General features: G+C 32.3%; 1 protein-coding gene across 1 annotated transcript in view; it reads left to right on the top strand.

Annotated features, from left to right (window-relative positions):
- The window catches only part of Dhc1 (dynein axonemal heavy chain 1), a 283,979-nt gene that overhangs the window by 146,144 nt on the left and 115,268 nt on the right, over positions 1–22,567 (top strand). Inside the window, exons 27-33 of the mRNA XM_072529291.1 lie at positions 2,373–2,545; positions 12,284–12,462; positions 13,619–13,806; positions 13,926–14,120; positions 14,555–14,851; positions 17,828–17,946; positions 18,579–18,706. Coding sequence (XP_072385392.1) covers positions 2,373–2,545; positions 12,284–12,462; positions 13,619–13,806; positions 13,926–14,120; positions 14,555–14,851; positions 17,828–17,946; positions 18,579–18,706 — 1,279 coding nt within the window. The remainder of the gene's footprint in view (positions 1–2,372; positions 2,546–12,283; positions 12,463–13,618; positions 13,807–13,925; positions 14,121–14,554; positions 14,852–17,827; positions 17,947–18,578; positions 18,707–22,567) is intronic.

Genomic DNA, 22,567 nt, shown 5'->3' with positions numbered 1-22,567 from the left:
TATTTACTCTAAACTAATAAAAGAATAAAGAAACTTGCTCCATTGGAAGCTGAGAAAATACATTTTGTTTACGTATACCAATTTTGAACTATGAAATTCAGTTTTCTTCATATTATGTATTATACTCAATTTTCATTAAAGAGGTCAGCTGTACATGATTCTTAAAGCTTTGCAAACGACTCTCCTGAAGTGAAACCAATTCTTTTTTCACAAACCTTGAATATTCAAAATTAAAACGGCGCGGCGTAAATTACATTCCTTAATTGTTATAAAGGTGTAAAATTAAAAAAAAAATGGCTAAATTTGTCCCTAATTGACTTTTTATACTTATCAAAAAATATACGCTTTCTGAATATATGCAAAATTAATTATTTTGCAAACAATAACAAAAAAGTTACTCTATTTGTTTATAAGTAAAAAATTGGCATATTTTTGTAAAATTATTTTTCTTTTATAAATCTTTTTTTCTTCATTTTTTTTACAATTTTTAAATTTTTTTACCATTTTTAAAGAAGAAGCCTTACTCTTTTATTTGGTATTAGAAAAATTGTTCAAACTGTATTTTTTACCTATGTTATTGCAAAAAGAGCTTTCTGGGATAAATAAATAGAACAAAATTTAAACAATTCAACGAATCGCTTGGAAATTTTTATTACATATTAAGAATTATAAGATCCAACTTTAAGGTAAATTTTTAAACTTTCGAACAATTTTTGCAATAGTTATAAATAAATTACTGTTTTTTAATTTTGGTCTTTTTGGATTTATGTAAATAACAAAAAAGCATATAAACTTTTGCAAATCATTATTTTAAATCTTTTTGCATGTTCTAAAACATGGTTATGTCGATAAACCTTCAAAACGTTAAGTTTTTTAATGATAAAATAAAAACGCCAAAAACTACATTTGTTTACACTTCTTCTTCTTCCTATGCCGCCCCCATTAACGGAGGCTGGCGACCACATTTCTAAAAGTTTCTCTGTCTTTTGCAACGTGGAATAATTCGTCTACAGTCATGTTTGTCCAGTCCCGAATATTTCGCAGCCATAACTTAGTCTTTCTACCTCTTCCCTTTTTGCCAACGACTCTACCCTGCATGATGACCTGCAGAAGACTATATTTATCATTTCTCAGTAAGTGTCCAAGGTATGCAGTCTTGCGTACTTTTATTGTTCTCAACAATTTTTTGTCTCGACCCATCCTTCTTATCTCGACTTCCTCATTGGTGACTCCGACAGTTCATAGAATTCTCAACATTCTCCGGTTTATCCAAAGTTCAAAGGCTTCAAGCTTTTTAACTTTTTGCGCTTTTAACGTCATGTTTCTACCCCGTACAATAGTTGAGACCAGACGTAACATTCAACAAACCTCAGTCACAGAACAATTGCTTGAATTTTAAGAACGCTGCCCTTGCTATTTCTATTCGTACCCTGATCTCTTGGTCTGGATCTAATTCGGTGTTAATGTAAGCTCCCAGATATTTATATTTTGTCACTCTCTCTATTTGCTGTCCACCAAGGGTTAGTTGTTCATTATTTATTGGACTCCTTGATACTACAATAAATTTGGTCTTATCTGTGTTGATGTCAAGTCAAATTTGTTCACATTAGTTTGTTTATAAACAAAAATTATCAATAAATCTTACAGGAAATGATTATCATATATTTATTATACATCAGAAAGTTTTGTACATAAAAAAACCTTTCAGTAAGTACCCTGGCTTTGTCAGTGTCAAGACAGGTTATATTTCTTCCTTATTACCCTGGACTAGATTGGCTATCGAGTCTTTAGCGGTAATCCAAAACAGGTGCAAATTTGTAAAATACAATATAGTTCAGTCTAAATATAAATTCTTACTAACAATGGTCTTCCACTTTTGCCTGTTGAGTTAAAACCTATAATGAAGCTTTAAAGACTGAAACTACCGGAAATTCTATTTTAGCTGAAAATGATTTAACTAGTTTATTACAATAAGCAAGATTTTTAGAGGCAAAAGAATTTTAAAATAAACATTTTTCCTAAGAATCCTCATTATAAGCAAAAAAATCAAAATGCTTATAATCCGGATTTTACTTATTAATATTGCAAGAAGTTTGATGTTGCAATCAGTGAGTCCTCATATGATGCTAGTCCCGCGATGTTATGTGTCAAAATTGGTATATAGGTTAATATCAATAAGACACAAACAATTAAAATTACGAAAACGACGTTTTTCGTAATAAATTCCCTTTATTGACTGGACTAATAGTAGTTACACGTGCTTTCGGAGTTCGAAATTAATTTCTACAACAACTCTACAAGAGAATCCTAAACTCCCTTAATAAAATCAGTCAGAAACCATTATACAAATGTTTTATTCATGCATATTTTAGTGTCGGCTAAATGTACGACATGTAAACGATTTTGAGTGGCTGAAGCAATGCAGATTTTATTTCAAAGAGGAGCAGGACAAAACCCTAATTATTATTACGGACGTTAACTTTTCCTACCAGAATGAATATTTGGGATGTACAGATCGGCTGGTGATAACACCATTAACAGATAGGTATGTATAACTAAATTGTATGTAATTTTAATAATTAAATTATCTTTAATTATAAAAAAAGATTCCATGTGCTTACCATATCTCTAAAATGACGGAATTAGAATTGTTAATATTTGTTTTAGAATTTTTTTACAGCAGGTTTATTTTTAAATGAAAATCTAAATTTTATAGTATGTAAAAGCAAATTAAAAATCGTGGTTAAGAATATGGAAAATTAAGGGCCTAAATGAAAACTTAATGTATGAAAATGTAAAATAACTTTCAAAATAGGTTTCCGGAGATTGTAATTGTAATTGTTTCTTTTTGACATTCGACCATGAGTGCAACATATATTATCAAAGGCGCTTCGGCAATGTGGTTAGTTTTAAAAGATGAAGACGATACTTTACGAATTTAATGACAGTATCAAAAGGAAGAGCACTAAAAAAAGGTAATACCAAAATATTTATGGTAAGACTATCTACGGTAAAAGCAGAAATTTAACTTAAGCAAAATCAGAAAAATAAATGATTGTAAGTAAGAATTTAAAAAAGCGGTGAAATATACGAAGGTCGAGAAAAGAGCAGAAAATGGAGCCATTTCTATAGAATTTGTAATGGGAAAGAGTAATTGATAGACAGATTCGTAAAGTAACCGAAGTGTCCGATAATCAATTTGGCGTTATGCAAGGTAGATCAACAAGAGGTGCAATTTTCATTATAATGTAGTGGATGGAGAAATACAGGAATAAAGAAACAAAGGCTCAAATAGTATTCATTGATTCTGATAAAGCAAATAATGGAATTCCTTGAGAAATTATGTGGAGTCCACAGTGAATATATAAAGATTACGAGAGACGTAAAGACGTAAAGTAAAGATGTATGGGGGAATGACAACTAGTATTATGATAGATATGGGAGAAACTGTTAAATAAAGTAATTACTATTTAAATGGGAATAAGCCACAATTAAAGGTTAAAGTACGTTTATTGACGTTTCAATTTCCACTTCGGAAATCGTTCTCAAAATACAAACATTAGTTTGTACGATTTCCAAAGTGGAAATTGAAACGTCAATAAACGTACTTTAACCTTTAATTGTGGCTTATTCCCATTTAAATAGTAATTAATTCAAAATGCCACAAGAAAATAGCTTAAGAACAATGTTAAATAAAGTAGAATTGAACCAAGGCTTAGTCCCTATTTATTCTCATTAGTGTTGAAATTAAAGGGAACATTCCCTGGTGCTTATTGTATACTGGTGATGTAGTGTTAGTGTAAATAGTAAAAATAATTTAGAACAAAAAATAGAACAATGGAGAAATAAGTATATGTGGAGACGTATGTGCATGTAGCGAAAATGTAGTGAATGTAGTGAAGTTCGGTGGACTAACAGTGGCAGAACTGTAATAAATGACTACGTGTTTTAGTATCCTGGAGATAACGTCACATAAAAGATTTATACCGATATCAAACAGACTTGCCCTTATGAAAGTAAACTCCATGCCGTGCAATATAAACATAATTACAGCATACGCAACAATATCTGATAGCACAAAAAAAATAGACAGCTTTTAAAATAAATTAGATAAAATACTGGAAGAAATCAAAAAAGAGGAAGTAATTATTATTTTAGGCGACTTTAATGCGAAGGTAGGAAAAGAAAGAGATGGAGAAGTAGTAGGCAAATATGGAGACTTCTTTTTCTTTTTCTTCTACGGCACTACAGTCCAAATTGAAAAATCCTTTATTTTTCGCCTGTACCCTTGCTTGTCTGTGGCTGATCTACTCCATATATTGAGCGTCGTTATTTAGTGTGCCTTCCCAGCGCTTTTTTGGCTTTCCGACTGATCTATTTCCCTGCATTCTAGCATTCAGTGCTTTTTTTGGTAGCCTATCCTCTCCCATACTTATCACATGTCCGGCCCATTGCAATCTTTGTATTCCTGTGAAGTCTGACAGTGGTGCTTCCTTATAAAGTTGATAAAGCTCGTTGATGTATCGACTTCTGAAGATTCCGTTTTCCCTCATAGGTCCTGGTATTCTCCTCAGTACTTTACTTTCGAATGTGTCGAGTTTGCTTTTGGATGTTTCTATCAGGACCTATGCTTCACTGCCATAGCAGGCTATTGGTCGAATTAAGGTTTTATAGATTCTCATCTTTGTATTTTGGTGGACATTTCTAGACCGAAATATATAGGAGAGGGCAAAATAAGCTCTGTTTGCCTGCGTTATTCTCTTCCGTATTTCTCCATCTTCTGATCCGTCGGCATATATTTCTACTCTCAAGTATGTAAACTTTCCAACCGTTTTAATATCATCTTCATGTATAATGTTTTGTAGGACTATATTTGTTCTCGTCTGTAATGTTGGGGACTAGGAACACGTAATGAGAAAGGAGAGAGGCTAGTTCAGTTTTGCAAGGACAACGAGCTCATTATCAAAGATTCATGGTACAAACTACAAGTCCAAAGAATATACAACTGAAAAACTCCTAGAGATGACGCTGAGAACATAGTAAGAAACTAGATTCACTACATGATTTTAAACCAAAGATTCCATAACGCCATAGTATCGACTAAAGCCTACTCAAGGACAGATATAGCAATTTGACATCACCTTGTTTTACCAGACATAAAATTCAAACTAAAGAAAATAAAAATAGCCACCAAAACAACTAAAATTAATCTAAGAAGACTAAAAAAGCTGATTTCTACCGAACAAATACACAAGGAAGTCCAGAAAGTAGAAAGACAAGGACAACAACGCTTAAGCAAACAATGAATAACACAAGAAATAGTTATTGGTATCGGAAAGGAGGAAATGCAAGAATAAAAACGAACAACAATACAAAAACAGCTGGCATATACAAAAAATGAGGTATTGGACAAGAACAACCAAATCGGGGAAAATAAATCGATAAGAAGAATATACAAAAGAGCTATTTAAAGACGACGAAAGAATGGAGACAATAGAGCCAAGAGATAGAAATGGACCTACAATTACCAAAGAGGAAATTGAAAAAGCACTAAAACGTATAAGAAATGATAAGGTTATGGGACCGGATAAAGTATCTATAGAAATCTTAATACTACTAATAGAAAACCACATTGAAATACTAGTAGAATTATTCAATAACATTTACTATATCAGAGAAATTTTAAAAGAATGTCTAACATCTGAGGTTATCCCAATACCAAAAAAACTGAATGCAAAGAAGTGGGAAGAATATAGAACGATCAGCTTGATGAACCATGTTTTGAAAGTCTTCATACGTAATACATGAACGTGGCTACAAAAAACTACACGATACGATAACAGGCAACCGACTGGGATTTAGAAAAGTCTTTGACACTAGAGAGGCATTATTTACTATACAAACACTCATAGAACGGCGTCGAGATGTCATCTTTGACGTATTAATCTGTTTAGTTTACTTTGACAAAGACTTCGACAAAATACAATACAGAAAACTGGCAAACATATTACGGAACACAGAAATGGATGATCAGGATGTGAAAATCTTTACAAATTTATACCGATATCAGAAAGCCATAATACGAGTAGACCCACAAAAATCATATGTACTCAGAAGAGATATTTAAAGAGACACTAGAAGATATCAATGAAGGCATACCAATTAACGAAACACTAGTGAATAGTGGAACCACTAATTCAGATATGCAGACGATATAATACTCTTTGCGGACAGTAGAAGGGCTGCAATTTTTGATTGATCCTACTATGCAGTACTGAGAAAGGTATGGAATGGCTCTGAACACAAAAATAATAAAAATCGTGGATGTCAGTTAAACTAAGATTAAAGAGCAAACAATCTACGTTAAAGGAAAAACTCTAGAGAAAGGACCCAGATACAATTACTTGAGATGTGAGCTAAATGAATCGGGTTGCAGTATTATGCAATGGAAATCTGGGAATAGAAATAAGAACTGGAGTATTGAGATGCTACGTGTTCTCTGTCCTCTTTTGTGGAGTTGAAGCCTGTTTAATTACGGATACAACTGAAAAAAGACTTGTCAGCTTTGAGTTGTGGTGTTATTGAAGAATGTTAAAATATCATGGTCACAACACGTTAACAAACACGAAAACATTAAGAAAGATAAAAGAAATACTTAACATTATAAGGGAAGGCAAAATAAACTACTTTAGTCACATACTAAGAAATGAAAAATATAAGTTGATGCGATTGGTTAGACAAGGGAAAGTGAAAGGAAAAAGTGGACCGGGAAGACACCGCGTCCTGGTTGAAAAATTTAAAGCAGTGGAGTGAAAAAACAACAATAGAAGTCTTCAGAACTGCTGCAGATAGCGTAAAATGGACCGTAATGATCGCCAACGTCTTTAAAGAATAAGTCACATGAAGAAGAAGAAGGCAGGAATGGGAATTCCTAGAGGAATGAGTCAAGTGACAAAAAGGAATCAAATAATTAAAAATAAGTATATTAGGGGTAGCACTAATTGATGCCAAAAAAGAGAGAGAGCAGGAAGTTAAGATGGTTTGGTCATGTTCAACGTCGAGAAGTTAAAAATGATTGATATTGGTAAGACTTAAGATAGAAACTTATGCAAAAATGGCGATATGATTTATAGATTTTGTTAAATGTGATTAAAATTAGCCGATGAAGAAAATTACAGTTCTTTTTAAAATAATATCTTATAAATGAAGGTCACATTCTAGAATATTGGCAAATAACTTTTATCGCTAAAAAGCGGAAAACGGATTCAGGAATCATAAAGTAAGATGTGGTAAAAAAATTATATTTATTTATATAAGAAGTTTGCATCGTAGAATTTTGAAAGTTAGCATTAAAAAATACATATATCTAACGCTTATATCTAACAACGAAACAATTTTTGCTGAAAGATTCTATTTTCATGATAAATTTGTATTACGACAACTGAATTTTGCTGAGAATGTCAAATTTATAACCCCAAAAATATTGCATAAATTTTTGCCTTTTCTATTCTCAGGCTTCTGCCTACAACTTATCCTTGTAGTAGAAGGGGGGGGGGGGGACAACAGAAAACATCGATCTACCAGGAATCTGTACGCCGTGGAGAAAATATTTTTTTTTCAGTAAAAAATGTAGCTATTTTTATTAGCACTTTTCGTGTAGATTAATCGGTTCTCTCAGAAAGAGTGCTGGAAGCATCGAGTTAGAATCTATGGAGAAGCTATGAGCATATTAACGTATGTACTAAAAACGGCGTAGGTAGGCGTGGCTAACTGTGATATCAATATGGCGGTGGGATCATGGCCGGACTCAATAATATTTATTTAATCATAATCTAAAAAAGTGCAATGCATTTTTAATAAACTATGATTTATTTATCCCGCGGTAAACACTAAAAACACGATATATTATACATAAAGATAAATTAATACAGTCAAATACTATTAATTTATTCTCTGAAGTGCGGGCCATTACTTTGTTTACATATTTGTATACTAACCTGTAGAACGTTCTTCCTGAAGATTTTTTATTAACATTGCTTCTGCCACTGCAACTACGTTGAGAACAAGAAACCATTATTATGCACTATCACAATATATTATTACAGTTTCTATAAAAGTATTATAAAACTAAAAATATTCGAAAAACAACAATCGTAAATAAACATATACGATCTGTCAAAAGTGGCAAAACAATAATGCCGAAGTGAGGTCGTTTTTAGTCACGTGATGCCCTCTCCATAGATTTAAACTTGTTAAATAATTTTTTTTTAACTCGACGGTAAAAATTTAATATCTTTTAATAAGAGTGTCCTATCGACAAAAACTAAAATGCGTTTTAAATGGGAAAACTGCAGCTTTTATATGATGCAATTTTTGCATTTTGCCGCAAATAAATACAGTTTTGATAAAGTTGTTAAATTAATTGTGGAAATGATACATTTTATTGATCTCATAAAAATCGTTAAAAATGACAAAAATCGCGCAATTTTTATTTATTTAACAGCTTTATAGAGACTGACTTTATTTGCGGTAAGATGCAAAAATGTCATACAAAAGCTGCACTCTTCGACTTTAAAACGCATTTTGATTTTTTCGATAGGATACTTTGTTAAAAAATATCGAAGTTATATGGAATTTCTCTAAACAATTTATATAGAATTCGACAAATATGTATATATTTCTTTTCTTTTTTTAGATATGACTATGTCGTATAAAAATCTAAAGTATGTAGTAGGTACCTTTCTTCATCAATAACATGTGCTAGCTTTTGCGGTGTAGTGGTTTCTGTTCTTCTCTTTCCTTTAGTTATTCTCCGACTAACTTCGTTGTGGGTTATATACTCTCTCCATTTTTTTTTTTTAGCCCTTTTTCTATCCGAATTGTCGAATAAAGGCCTCTCCCATTTCTCGCCATTCATCCCTGTTGTGTGCTAGGCGTTTCCACATTGGTCCTGCGACTCTTTTGATATCGTCGCTCCAGCGCATTTGAGGTCTTCCTCTTGGTCTCTTCGCATCGTACGGTCGCCAGTTTCCGACTTCTTTGTTCCATCTACCATCTTCGAGACGTTCGTTGTGCCCAGCCCATTTCCATTTTAATTTAGCTGCTTGTTTCGCGGCGTCCTTTATTTTTGTTTTGTTCCGGATTGCTTCGTTCGTTTGCCGATCTATTAGTGAGATACCAAGCATCTGTCGTTCCATGGCTCGCTGAGTTTTTCGAATCTTGTCCATGTTCTTTTTTGTGAATGTCCAGGTTTGAGCTCCGTAAGTGAGAACGGGAAGGATACAAGAATCGAACACTTTGGTTCGAAGGTTTTGGGGTATCTTTTTGTCTTTCAGTATTCGACATTCATACTCTCTCCATATTATCTTTTATTTTAATTATTTTATTATTTAATTATATATATATATATATATATATATATATATATATATATATATATATATATATTTATTAATTGTAAAAAAGTGTGGAAAATTGTAATTGTAAAAGTTATTGATCTCTCTTACGAAGTACCTTTCTCATTTTATCGAAGTATTTCCTGTTATAACTTTAGTTTCTTTGGGGTAATCGTCTGTGTGATTTAGTATTGTGCCAATATAGTTGCAGATTCTAGAGTGTTACCGTTAGTTATTGATTCAAGCAATTCAACTATTTTGGGTTTTTGATATTCTCTTAAATTTAGTTTTTTTGGTAAGTAATAATAGTCCATATTCTTTTCCACATTTAACCATCTTGTTTATCAGTCTCTAAAGGTTTATGAGTCGCAGGGGACTGTCCGGTAGTATAACAATATTATCCTAAAACCTAATATTGTTAATCGGTGTTTCATTGACCTTTATTCCAGCTGTATCTTCCTCGAGAGCTTTGTTCATATTTTTTTCAGAGTATGTGTTGAGAAGCAATGACGACAACTCACAACAAATACTTTCGCACCTTTCTATTAATTTCGATTTTTTTTATATGTGCTTTTTGTAGCAAAAGTATTTTTGCTCGCTAATGTAGATTGGCTATAATTCAAACGTCATTTAATTTATTTGTTTTGTTTTGAGAACATCCAATAGCTGTTGGTGACGGCCTTTATCGAAATCCTTATTATAACCTATTAAACAGACGTAAATGTTTCGGTTAACATCCAAGCATCTCTGGATTAACAAATCGAATTAACGTCAAACGAATCGACGGCAAATTAATGTCGAAGTCAGTCATTTGTTACTTGTGTGATGAATTTCAATTAACAGCTTTAGCAGAGAGTCCGAGTACTCATTTACTTTTATTTTAAGGATGTCGATAGATAGTTTGCCTGATCGAAAACTTTTTTATTTAATTCATACAGTGAATATAGCATTCATTTAATTCTGGATTGCTACACTTATTTTCTAAACTTAATCTGCTACATGGGGTATAGTGTTACCCCAAATAAAATCGACCTAAAAATATGTCAATATGTATATTTAAGAACGTACGACAAAAACAATCTTAAGATAACATACTAAAAGTTTATTTTGTATACAAAAATATTTGATTATATTACTATTTACAAATTGGACTAATTTTTTTCTGGTACTATAAACAGATGTATTTTTTGTATATGGCACAGATAACTCTGGATTTTAGTATTGTTCTGAAGCTATTTTCTTGTGGCATTTTAAAGTAATTACTATTTAAATGGGAATAAGCCACAATTAAAGGTTAAAGTACGTTTATTGACGTTTTAATTTCCACTTCGGAAACCGTTCTTAAAAATTAGTTTGTATTTTGAGAACGATTTCCGAAGTGGAAATTGAAACGTCAATAAACGTACTTTAACCTTTAATTGTGGCTTATTCCCATTTAAATAGTAATTACTTCTGGATTTTAGATCTTCTCTTCTGGGACAAAATGTGCATCTACCTGTGGTAGCAACCGGTCTTATTGGTACTTCTACTGGATCAGGTATTTCTAGTACATTGCAAATAGTTTCGTGAAGTTTACGTCACTGGTGTTACTGAATGATTATGCCCATCGATCAACATCCATCCCTCGGGCCAGAGACCCTCCGGCAGGATTATGTTGCTCTCCGGGCGTAATCACCTTAATAATACCCTTGATGCATAAATAAATATTAATCGACTGTTTTTTAATTAATAATAAAGCGCGTATAGCAGGGCAAGGGCTCATTTGTATAATGAGAATTTAAACCAACAAAAATATTTGTGCCTTAGATCTTGTTCTCTCTCTTAAACACGCCGCAGCCCGAACGCTTATCCTGTTATAAGCGCTTCAGTGAGGATTAAACAACAATATTTAAAATAAAATGTGCCCAAAATAATTATCCGAATTCTTAGTTTTATATTAATTATAACTCAAAAACGATCAGGTTTCCAAAAAAACTGCAAGAGACCTATTTTGTTCAGAATGATCCAGAAATTAAAAAAAAAATCGGTTGCCTGTAAAGTCGGTTTTACGGGCGAAGATTTTACGTGACAACGTCTTTTTCTCGGTAGAATATTTATTGATATGAATATTATTAAATTGCACAATAGGAACAAGGAATTGAATGAAAATAAGAATTGCACAAATTTTAACTATAGAAATATATTTTGTTTACTAAAACATTGTACATGTAAACTTAAACTTAACTAATTTCTATGTGAGTGATTTTGTTGAGGATAGGACGATGATAGGAGAAATAGCATTGCACCAGCGGACCGATCATGTTTGAGTGGGAGAGACACGCAAGGCATTCGCCGGTCCGGCGGACCTCTCTCTCGTTCGGTGACTCATCGTAACAGACGTGAGCGGGCGTTACACTTTTTCATGAGTGACTCCGAGCCACAACCTAATTTAAGACGTTGTCACGTCAAAAAAAAGTTGACCTTGTTAAATAAAAGCAGTTTGGAAAAATTAATGATTAAAAGGTATAGAATGTAAATTTGCGATCTCTAATACTTTTTATATTGACCTCATTTTTATCTGGCATCAACATCAGTGGCATTAAAGTTACGGCGTAACGTCACTTATCATATTACTTACTGATTACTAATATGACTGAGTTATATATTTCGGTCTTTGGGCATTTGTGTTTAACCCCACTTTCAGTGCAGATGACTTTAATGACCGAAATACTTCAGTCATGGTTTCTCTGAAACTGGCGATGATGTTGATGTTAACTGCCTATGCGACCATTTCTATATTTCTACCCGTATTCCTTCTTAATATCATTTGTACTAGAATACCTAATTTTTACGTTACTTGAGGTTTTAAATAATAATTATGGAATACTACCTGTTCTTTACTATTTTAGATGTTACATTACTCTTGCACAAGCCTTAGCTATGAGTATGGGCGGAGCACCATGTGGACCAGCTGGTACTGGAAAAACAGAGACCGTAAAAGACATGGGCAAAACTCTTGCCAAATATGTTGTTGTCTTTAATTGTTCCGATCAAATGGATTACCGTGGACTTGGACGAATATACAAGGGTATGTAAAATAAATACCATTCAATTTCATATAACGAGCAGTAGAGTGAAAACAACGGGTGTTCGCAAATGTAAATTTCTTAGGAGCAAATAAAAACCGGTTTACTTTAGCACTTTTTATAATATTGATTTAAAAATTCAAGACTATTTCTAAAATGTGATGTTTTAATTGGGTGGCTAGACATTCTTTATTACAACTAATAACTTAAATTAAAAAATTAAATTTTGCTACTGGCTGTATGACACGTGCTATACCAAAAAAAAACGTTACTTTACTTTTGGACTAGAGCCCATGGTTGCTTACACTTCGGGGTGAAAACCATCCCTTCTCGTGGGTGAAAAAAGATACGTTTAAATTAAGTCTGTAGATCCAATAGAATCAAAGATGTAGCTCATGAAAAGAAGGTTCTTATTTGTCAAATTCCAAATCGAATATTTCAACGAAAAATAATGAAAAAATGAGGTACTTTTCGGGAAAAACTCAACAAAACTTTCTGAAAGTGTTTAGAAAAGCTTTATTTTTCAAATTAAAAAAAAATATATTGAACTAACTGCTCCTTAAGGGAAGTTTGCAAGAGAGGACTCCTCCCTAACTTCTTTTCAACTACTTCCTCTGAAAAAAATCTGTTTCATGTAAAAAAAGTTGCAGCATTATTTTTGTCACATTAAAACTTTTGGTAGCCTGTTTAAGAAAATTGTTTTCTCACATAGAAAATACACAAGGTAACCTGGACCTCTTCTGATGGAAGAAACGAGTCAGATTGATCACATCTTAATATATTCAAGACATGGAACAGACATAACAAACCACAGAAGTCATAGAGGCGCAAACATAGACTCAGGTCATTGCCTAGTGATCTCAACATTGAGGGCTAGAATTTTATACACCAGTAAAGAAAATAAAATGGATACAAAAAAATGGAATGTGCAAAAGCTGAGAGTAAAAGCAAAAATCAAATAAATTTTTTTTTCTGAGAATATGGTTGTATTATATAAAAATCTGTCGTTAGAACCGAATTATGTGTATATGACTATAAATATGTATATAATATATATATATATATATATATATATATATATATATATATATATATATATTATATGTATTATAAAATATCTAGATGAAATAAAATGAGTTACACAAATAAATATTTTAGGTCTAGCTCAATCTGGATCATGGGGTTGCTTTGACGAATTCAACAGAATTGAACTACCGGTACTATCAGTAGCTGCTCAACAGGTAGCGGTAGTGTTGGCAAGTAAAAGAGAGAAAAAAAAATCTTTTCAGTTTACTGATGGTGATATTATAGAAATGTGTCCAGAGTTCGGAATCTTTATAACAATGGTAACCGTTATGATAAATATAAATTTTGTAATATAAAAATTAAATAAATGGTTCATATGATTATCATTAACTATTTAATTCTATATTTTCTAACGATTATACTAATCTTGTTTTTGTAGAATCCTGGGTATGCTGGCCGAAAGGAATTGCCAGAAAACCTAAAGATTCAGTTCAGAACCGTCGCAATGATGGTACCTGATCGACAAATTATTATCAGAGTTAAGTTGGCAAGTTGTGGCTTTTTGGAAAATATCACATTAGCTCGAAAGTTTTATACACTGTATAAATTGTGTGAAGAACAATTAACAAAACAGGTGAGAAAATTTACTGATCTATTACAAAAATTAAGACTTGTTACGTGATAACAAGATAACAGAACTAGATATTGCTAATATCATTTAATTTTTTATTCATTTAGTTTAATATTTCATTATTATAAATCTACGGTTCTGTATTAAACTAAGATTATACAGAAAGTCATTAAAAATGTACAATCATAAATTGTTTTAATAATCTAAACTAATATTAAAACCTTTAGTATTTATACACTTTCCTTTTTTTCTCTTTCTGCATCGTTTTTTGTGGATAGTATTTTTTGAAATAAAATAACAGAATAAATTACTATTTAAATGGGAATAAGCCACAATTTCACAATATTTTCCATTTAAATAGTAATTAATTTAAAATACCACAAGAAAATAGCTTCAGAACAATATTAAAATAACAGAATATATTTCTATTGTTGTAGGTGCACTATGATTTTGGCTTAAGAAATATTTTATCAGTATTACGAAGTCTTGGTGCAGCCAAACGAGTAAATAATAAGGATTCTGAAAGCACGATCGTTATGAGAGTTTTAAGAGATATGAATCTCTCTAAATTAATTGACGAAGATGAACCTCTATTTATTTCTTTGGTTGCTGATCTTTTTCCTAATCAAACTTTAGAGAAAACTGCTTACCCAGAATTAGAAGAAGCTATCAACATCCAAGTTGAGCAAGCCGGATTGGTAAATCATCCCCCCTGGGCGCTTAAACTCATACAGGTACTTAAGTAGTATTGAACTTTTATAAAATGGTTTTATTGTAAATTTAATTTATGGAGGTTGTGTCTAATAATTCCCCTCCAGCGTTATCTCATATCTGTGTTTTTTATGTTCTGTGAGTTCAGAGATTAAGAGAAGCACAACGTGGTTTAACTTACTTTATTTAACTCAATAATTCACTTAATGACAAATATCACAATTACTAATTACATTAATAAATTAATTGCCCCTTAGAAGAACAGATATTGATGCGTAACATTGCCAATTCTAATCAAGAGTACGCCCCTGCTGTCTTGTATAATGAAGGACATCTATTTATCGTAGTTTGGCAACAGAGAGGCTTCTGAACTTTTCTAACGCACAGAGCTGCAATAAGAAGTATGTGACTTACAACATCGCCACTTTCTTTGAGACGATTCACCTCGAACAGTACCTAAATAAAACAGTTCGATAGGTTCTGTCTTAATAAGGACACAGTCTCTCCAGGTGGTTGACTGTCGGCTTAGTTCGTGACTCAGTTGCACCCTATATACAAGATGGTTGATTTTATTAGTAACCAGGTGCGGTTCCTTCCAGGGATGCCACAACTTGGGACCTTTCTTTTTCGTTGGTTGGTAGAGCCAGACTGCATCATCTTCTTTGAAACTGACGGCAGTAGATTTCTGATTGAACCTCACCTTAATTCAGTCACTGGTGAGTTGCAGCTTATTTCTTTTAAAATCGTGGACCTTAACCAGTCAATCCTTTAGGCTACTGACCTTCTCGGGAAGTATCTCTTGGTACGCCTTTCTGTCTGGTATGTTACCGTGAAAAACTTTGAAGGAAAGCTTCATATTCTCAACCAGAATAGCTTTATCAATAGCATTGATGAAGTGTAACCAGTTGCTTCATGTTGTTAGCTTCGGTAGGCTAGCAGACATAGATACACCAGTTTATTCCAGCCGTCTATATGGTTTTTATGTAAAAACAGGGACAGTTGTTGATGCTCCGGTTATATCTTTTTAGCATGCCGTCGGACTGACGATCAAGCAGTGTTGTTCTGGTCTCCCTAATATCCAGCAAAGCCATTATGATTTTTTAAATTTCGATTCGATGATCGGTTATTGGTTGATTAGTGCAACTACTTCTGACCATTTTGAAAAATAATCCATAGCAAACATCAAATATTTATTGCCTGATGTTATTAAGGAAAATACATGGAGTACCGGTTATGTATTAAGTTTTCCACTTAAGTCTCATTTGGGAGCACTTCTTGGATGCACACATGGATAGGTCACACGTTTGCACCATTCGACTACGTCTTGTCGACAATTAACCGAATAGTACCTCTCACGAGATCTGGTCAGAGCCCTGTTGATGCTAATCCTAAATGCCGTCCGGAGCAACTATTGTGGAGTTCTGCAAGTTCTGCAGTTTCTGTGGATTCTCCCATTATGGAGTGATATCATTACGCAGACACAAGGAGTCCTACTGAAGCCAATAGTGCCAAGCATTTACTGCTTTTCCATATTTGGCAATCTCCTGCCAGTGTGGCCTAGCTCAGTTGCACAGTTTAAATCTGGATTGTTCTTTCGCTTGGCCTAGATTTTCTTTGATTAGAGCTTCTTCGTGACTTCCTTCCTTTATAGTTTTCAACTGTAGAATTCTTATCGTTTTTTGGCGCCATCAGAATCGGCAGTTTCTCTTTTTTCACGATCTTCTCAAGAGACTTTTGGAATTCCCATGACTTCTTCCAGCCCGGTGGCGACTGTCAAAATTCTAGGTCTGTAGTTTCTTCGGATAACGAGAGATCTGCCCTTCAGTTGTTCTGAAATTGAGAACCCATTGCAAGGCGGAATGGTCGGTTCGTATTAAGATTTTTCTGCCATAGAAGAACTAATGATAGTGTCCTACTGCTTTGACGACCGCCAATAACCTATTCCTAGTGACACAGTAGATTGTTTCTGTTTTTGCAGAGTTTTTCTGATGAATTCTATAACGTGTCCCTCCTGTATTTATGAAAGCACTGCTTCGATGCCATTTTGAGCATCCACTGCATTGATGCATTCATATCTAACACAAAAAGATCCTATTCCAAATGAAGGCATTTTCAATTTATGCTTGAGTGTGGTGAAAGCGAGCTAGCAGTCTGATCTCCAGTCAAATGACAGCTTCCTCTCAGTCAGGTTATGGAAAGGTTTGGCAATCTTTGTGTTTTTGATTTGTGTTCATTTTTTTTTTCGCGTCCTTTTAATGCTATTTTTGACTCTTTTGTTTATTGTTTTACCTATAATATGCATTTTATATTCTATTCCATACTAAATCTCTACTTAGTGCCCATAAATAATCATTCAGATTCGTCCTTTTTATCTCCCTACAAATAAACTTTATTTGATAGTTTGCAAGACAGTTGTATCGAAAATCTTCATCAAATCAAAGTCTTTCGAATTTTCTTTTTAGAAACAGGCAAATTCTTTTCAGGTTTTTTGCTGTGTAATAACAATGCATAAACACTTAACGAGCGGTTTTAGAAGCAACATCAATCTCTTGTTATCATTCAAATTATTTTGCTAATATTATAAAACCTGGTCGTGAATTTCTACTGCCCAACTTAAACCTCCACTAATCACCACCATTTGCGCTCTCACAGCAAGCTACTCATATTCAATTTTTTGTACAACTATCCAACTATGATAAATATATTAAAATACTATAGACATATTATAAGATAATAAACTAATAAAATAATTATCCACGCACTTTTTAGATATCTTTTTTTATACATCCAAAAATATATTTTAAGAACTTTACCAATTAATGTAAATAGAAATCTTTGAGGACAAGAAATAGGATCTTTATTAGATCTATTATAGATATCTAAATTTATTTTCATTTTTGCAACTTTATTCTAGAGATGCATTTCATAATATTTCCTTTATCCATGACTTTATTATCACAAATTTTAAAAAGTTTGGTAAAATATATTCTGTTTTCTAGTTATATGAAACACAAAGAGTAAGACATGGTATTATGACTTTGGGTCCTACTGGAGCAGGAAAAACAACCTGCATTCAAATTCTCATGAGATCGCTTACAGAAATGGGTGACTTTCACAGGTAAATTATCTTACAATATCTTACTATATTTTTAAAATCCCTATTGTAGGAGTAAACAAAAAAATATGTAGATTATATACTTATAAGAAACAAAGAAAAACATACTGTTGACTCAATAGCTAGACCTCATACTATGTTGAGACTTTCAATTTAGTTTTCATCATTAAGCTCACCCTCCAATTTTATAAGTAAGCTGTTTCCGAGATAATCGAAAAATAAACACATAAACTAAGTTATTTTGGGTCACTAACTTCATTATAGAATATAAAATATATTAATAGTTTATTGAAATTAAAAGAAGTATTCTGTGTATGAAATAATTATAGCAAAGAATTTAAGAATATATTTAAGAAGAAGAATATCTTGGTTACAAAACCTCAGAACATGGTTCAATACGTCTACTACCAGACTATTTCGAATAGCTGCAAGCAAAGTAAAGATAGCCATGCTGATCGCTAACGAAAAAGAAACGTTTCAAGAAAATAGAAATACAGAAAGGGGAACATTGTGTCGGGGAGAACAACCAAGAACCTACATAAACATATGGAAGTAAATACCAGAAATTAAATTTATAAAAAATGATTTTAATTCTTCTGTATATATCAGTCAATTATTTATTGTTTATGTTTCAGAGAAATGCGCATGAATCCAAAAGCTATTACCGCAGCGCAAATGTTTGGTCGCTTGGATGTTGCAACTAACGATTGGACCGATGGAATATTTTCTGCTTTATGGAGGAAAACTTTAAAATCCAAAGCAGGTAATCGAAAGTATTTAAATACTACTGTTTTCATAAAATCAAAATGTTGGAAAATTAGAAAATTTGTAATTTTTAACTTTCTTCCATCTTATTAATAAACTCAAAGTATTTGCCTTTTTACATGGCATTTACTCTCATTGTTTTTGGCGTTACATGTCTGTACTATTTGGAGTATTGCCTCATTAATATCGGTTTATTTTTTCTTCATTAATACTTCGTAATTTCACAGTTTATACTCGAATAATCTGGATGATTTTATTTTTTGCTATTGATATTATATCTTCGGCAGAAGTTAGTATCTGGCTTCTGTTATCGTAGATTATATTCTTAAATATGTATTTCACTTTTTATGAATGTTTTCTCTAACACGAAAAATATTGTGGGCAATTGATCCCTCCACCCCAATACTCTTTTAACTTCACATTTTTTGGTCTTATATCCTCTCACTTTTATTCTTTTGTTGGTCTTCATTAATATCTCTGACAAATCTAATAATATTTTCTAAAGTTTTAACTTCTCTTAGAGCGTGTTAAAGAGATATTCTTATTACCGAATTGAAGTTAAGTTAAAGTAGAAAATGAGTCAAGAGCAAATAGGTAATTTAGAGACACACAATAGTCTACATTTTCTTCAATTTACGGTCAAGGAGCTCTTCTTCATCCTTCAAATTTGTCTTTGACCTACCACTATCTGATGAACCCCAATATAGCATGAAATGTCATAGTGTGACCGTATTACAAACTTTTAGAAACAAACAATAGGACATTTATGTCTTTTTATTAAGATATCGGTCTAATTTGCTTGTTATTATTTTGTCTAGAAGTTTACAGGTTGTACCTGGAAACTTAAAAGGATCTGAGATTTTACTGTTTGTATATAATTATTACCTGCTTCTTATAACCTCCATATCGTTCGTTATTAACTTTTTCCCCCACTTTATATTTAATTTTATAGTCTTCTTTTGTACTTTCCTAATATTTTTCTCTTGCTTTGCTTAACTTTGCTTATACTCCTAATCAATTTCAATTTGTCTTTGACCTTCTTTACTTGATTTGCTCGCTTCTGGGTTGACTCTTTTACTACTTCTCAATTATTTTCCATTTTACTTGAACGTTCATCAATGACATGCACGCAATTAAGAGTAGAAGGGATCTGTGGTAATGCTTGAAAATTGACGTACAATTTTGGTTTGTTCGATTTTCGAAGCAGACCATCTTTAAAAATTCAAATTGGTGCAAGTTCATATTTTAAGTAGTCTTCAAGGTTACCTTGCTTATCATAAATAGCAACAGTCATTATTTTAAAAATAAGTGCTTGATCAATAATTTGTTTATTTTTAAACTTTTTGGAGATAATTGTTTTCAGACTACAACTCTATTTTTCTTTTGTAACTTTAAGCTTTTTGTAACTTAAGTTTAGCTACATTGTTATCAACCATATTTAAGAGCTTATATGAATTTTTCCTTTTACTTTTATTAGTGGATCATAATAAAATATTAAAAAAAAATTACCTTGTTTTAACAAAGATTGTTTAAATAATTATAGAGCTTTCAAGTGAGAATATATTGTATTTAGAGCGTTAAAAAGTACCCATTTGGTAAGTTTTTAAAAAAATAAGTCTATAATATACGAATAAAAAATTATAAAGTAGACGGTACTGTAGACGGATCAACGTCAACGGATCATACTTAAACCACTTGCGATTCGCAGATGACATAGTTTTAATAGCCGATAATATCCAAGAACTAATTAAATTACAACAATTAAATGCAGTTTCAGGAGCGGTAGGCTTAAAAATGAACTACAGCAAAACAAAAATACTGAGCCGAGACCAGACAAATATAACAATACAAAATCATACCATAGAAAATGTTGAATATTATGTATATCTAGCTCATGTTATCAAACTAGGAAAACCAAATCAAGATGCTGAAATTAAAAGAAGAACACAACTGGCATGGGGCGCTTTCGGCAAATTAGCATATATCTTGAAAAACACCTCCATTCCTGTAAACTTAAAGAAAAAGGTGTATAACACATGCATACTACCAGTTTGTACTTACGGCTTGGAGACAGTAGCCCTTACCAAAAAATCTGCTAAAAAATTAGAAACAACGCAAAGAGCAATGGAACGAATCATGCTTGGAATATCACTAAGAGACAAGATTAGAAACACCGAGATAACACATAGAAAGAAGATTGTGGATATTGTGGAAGAAATTGCAAAAATGAAATGGCGCTGGGCAGCTCACGTAGCCCGATATAATGACAACAGGTGAACACGGAGAATTCTAGAATGGAGACCAAGGACGACAACAAGAAGTATGGGAAGACCTCAAAAAAGATGGGTAGATGACATAAGAACAGTGGCAGGCAAACAGTGGATTAGATTGGCTCAAGATAGAGAAAGATGGAAGCAATTGGGAGAGACCTACATTCAGGAGTGGATGGAAAATGGTTGACAAAGAAGAAGAAGTGTAGACTAGTGCGAATATTCATAGTATGTTTTCTATATTTTGAAATTTTAAATAATATTTTTAAAAATGAATAAAGTAATTTTATTATTTTTTTTTCTATAGATTTTAATAAACTTGAAAAACTTTACATGTTTTATAACGAACTCTCCTCATCGCGTAAATGGACTCTTGGAACTGTTTACTGTGACTGCGTACCACGAACCGCTATTTCGTGGTGCTACTTCAATGACGCGATTCGTGGAGCTACGTCCGCCACGCTCGCCTCGGTATTTGACTAAGGGGGAAAAGGTAATACAACGCCAGTATATTAAGCTCCGCTTAAAAAAGTAGTTTTATTTTTTATAAATAAATTTATTTATTTATTTTTAACACAATTAAAGCATTGCTTCATTATAAGCCAAGAAAGTATATTTTTTTCTCGAAGAAGAAGAAAAAACGTTTTTGGTCTTATCAGACCATCTTCAGTAAACTTTGCTTAGTACTTGCTACATAACCTCATCACCAAGCAGAGAGTGGGTTAAATTTAGTATTACATACTGTCCGGGAATAATATATACATACTTGAAATAGCACTTGCATGAGTTTTGGTCTTTAAAAGCCAGTCAACGTAGGAGTTAAAAAAAAATAGAGAATATTAAGTACTACAAGAATTTAACATATATCTAACGAGGAAAATACGTCAAAATTGGGTCTTAAACAAACTATAAATGAAGGAATAACACCTCCTATTGAGGCCTTAACTAGAAACAACGTATGTATTTTCAAATCTGTTTGAAACAAAAACGAGTAAAAACCACAAAGAGAAATATTGCATTCACGAGTTATAACCTTTGAAAAAACAGTACTGATTTAATTCATGAAGCAAAAGATGTTATCAGAGTTACAAATAAATATACCTGAGCCACATTTATACAACTCTTATCCAAAATCTATTGTCATTTACATTCAATTGCGAATTCAAATCAAAATGTACAAAGTTAAAATCAAACTGATAAAACAGCTCAAAACATTCAAATACGAGGATAAATCACCAGGCACCGATACATCGAGTGAGCGATCCCAAGAACTTAACATTTAATTAAAATTATACTATTCAATTTATTACAATGGAATATAAATAGGTTTTATGCCCATTATGATATGCTAAAACTGTCAGTTAATGATCTTTCATCTTCGATCATTTGTCTCCAAGAAACAAATTTCAAAGATAAATAAAATTTAACATTTAAACAAATTATCTCATTTAAATATACACATTTGGAATTTTGTGTTCATTTGGATGTTTGTGTTCATTAGGTATTATTTGAATTATTAAATCTATACTTAAATACATTTCTTATTCCAAGTATTGTTTATAATTTCAAATTAAACAGTGTTTATTATT

This window comes from Diabrotica undecimpunctata, chromosome 4 (assembly GCF_040954645.1).
Source record: "Diabrotica undecimpunctata isolate CICGRU chromosome 4, icDiaUnde3, whole genome shotgun sequence".
NCBI lineage: Eukaryota > Metazoa > Arthropoda > Insecta > Coleoptera > Chrysomelidae > Diabrotica > Diabrotica undecimpunctata.
This window is presented reverse-complemented; position numbering and strand designations above follow the sequence as displayed.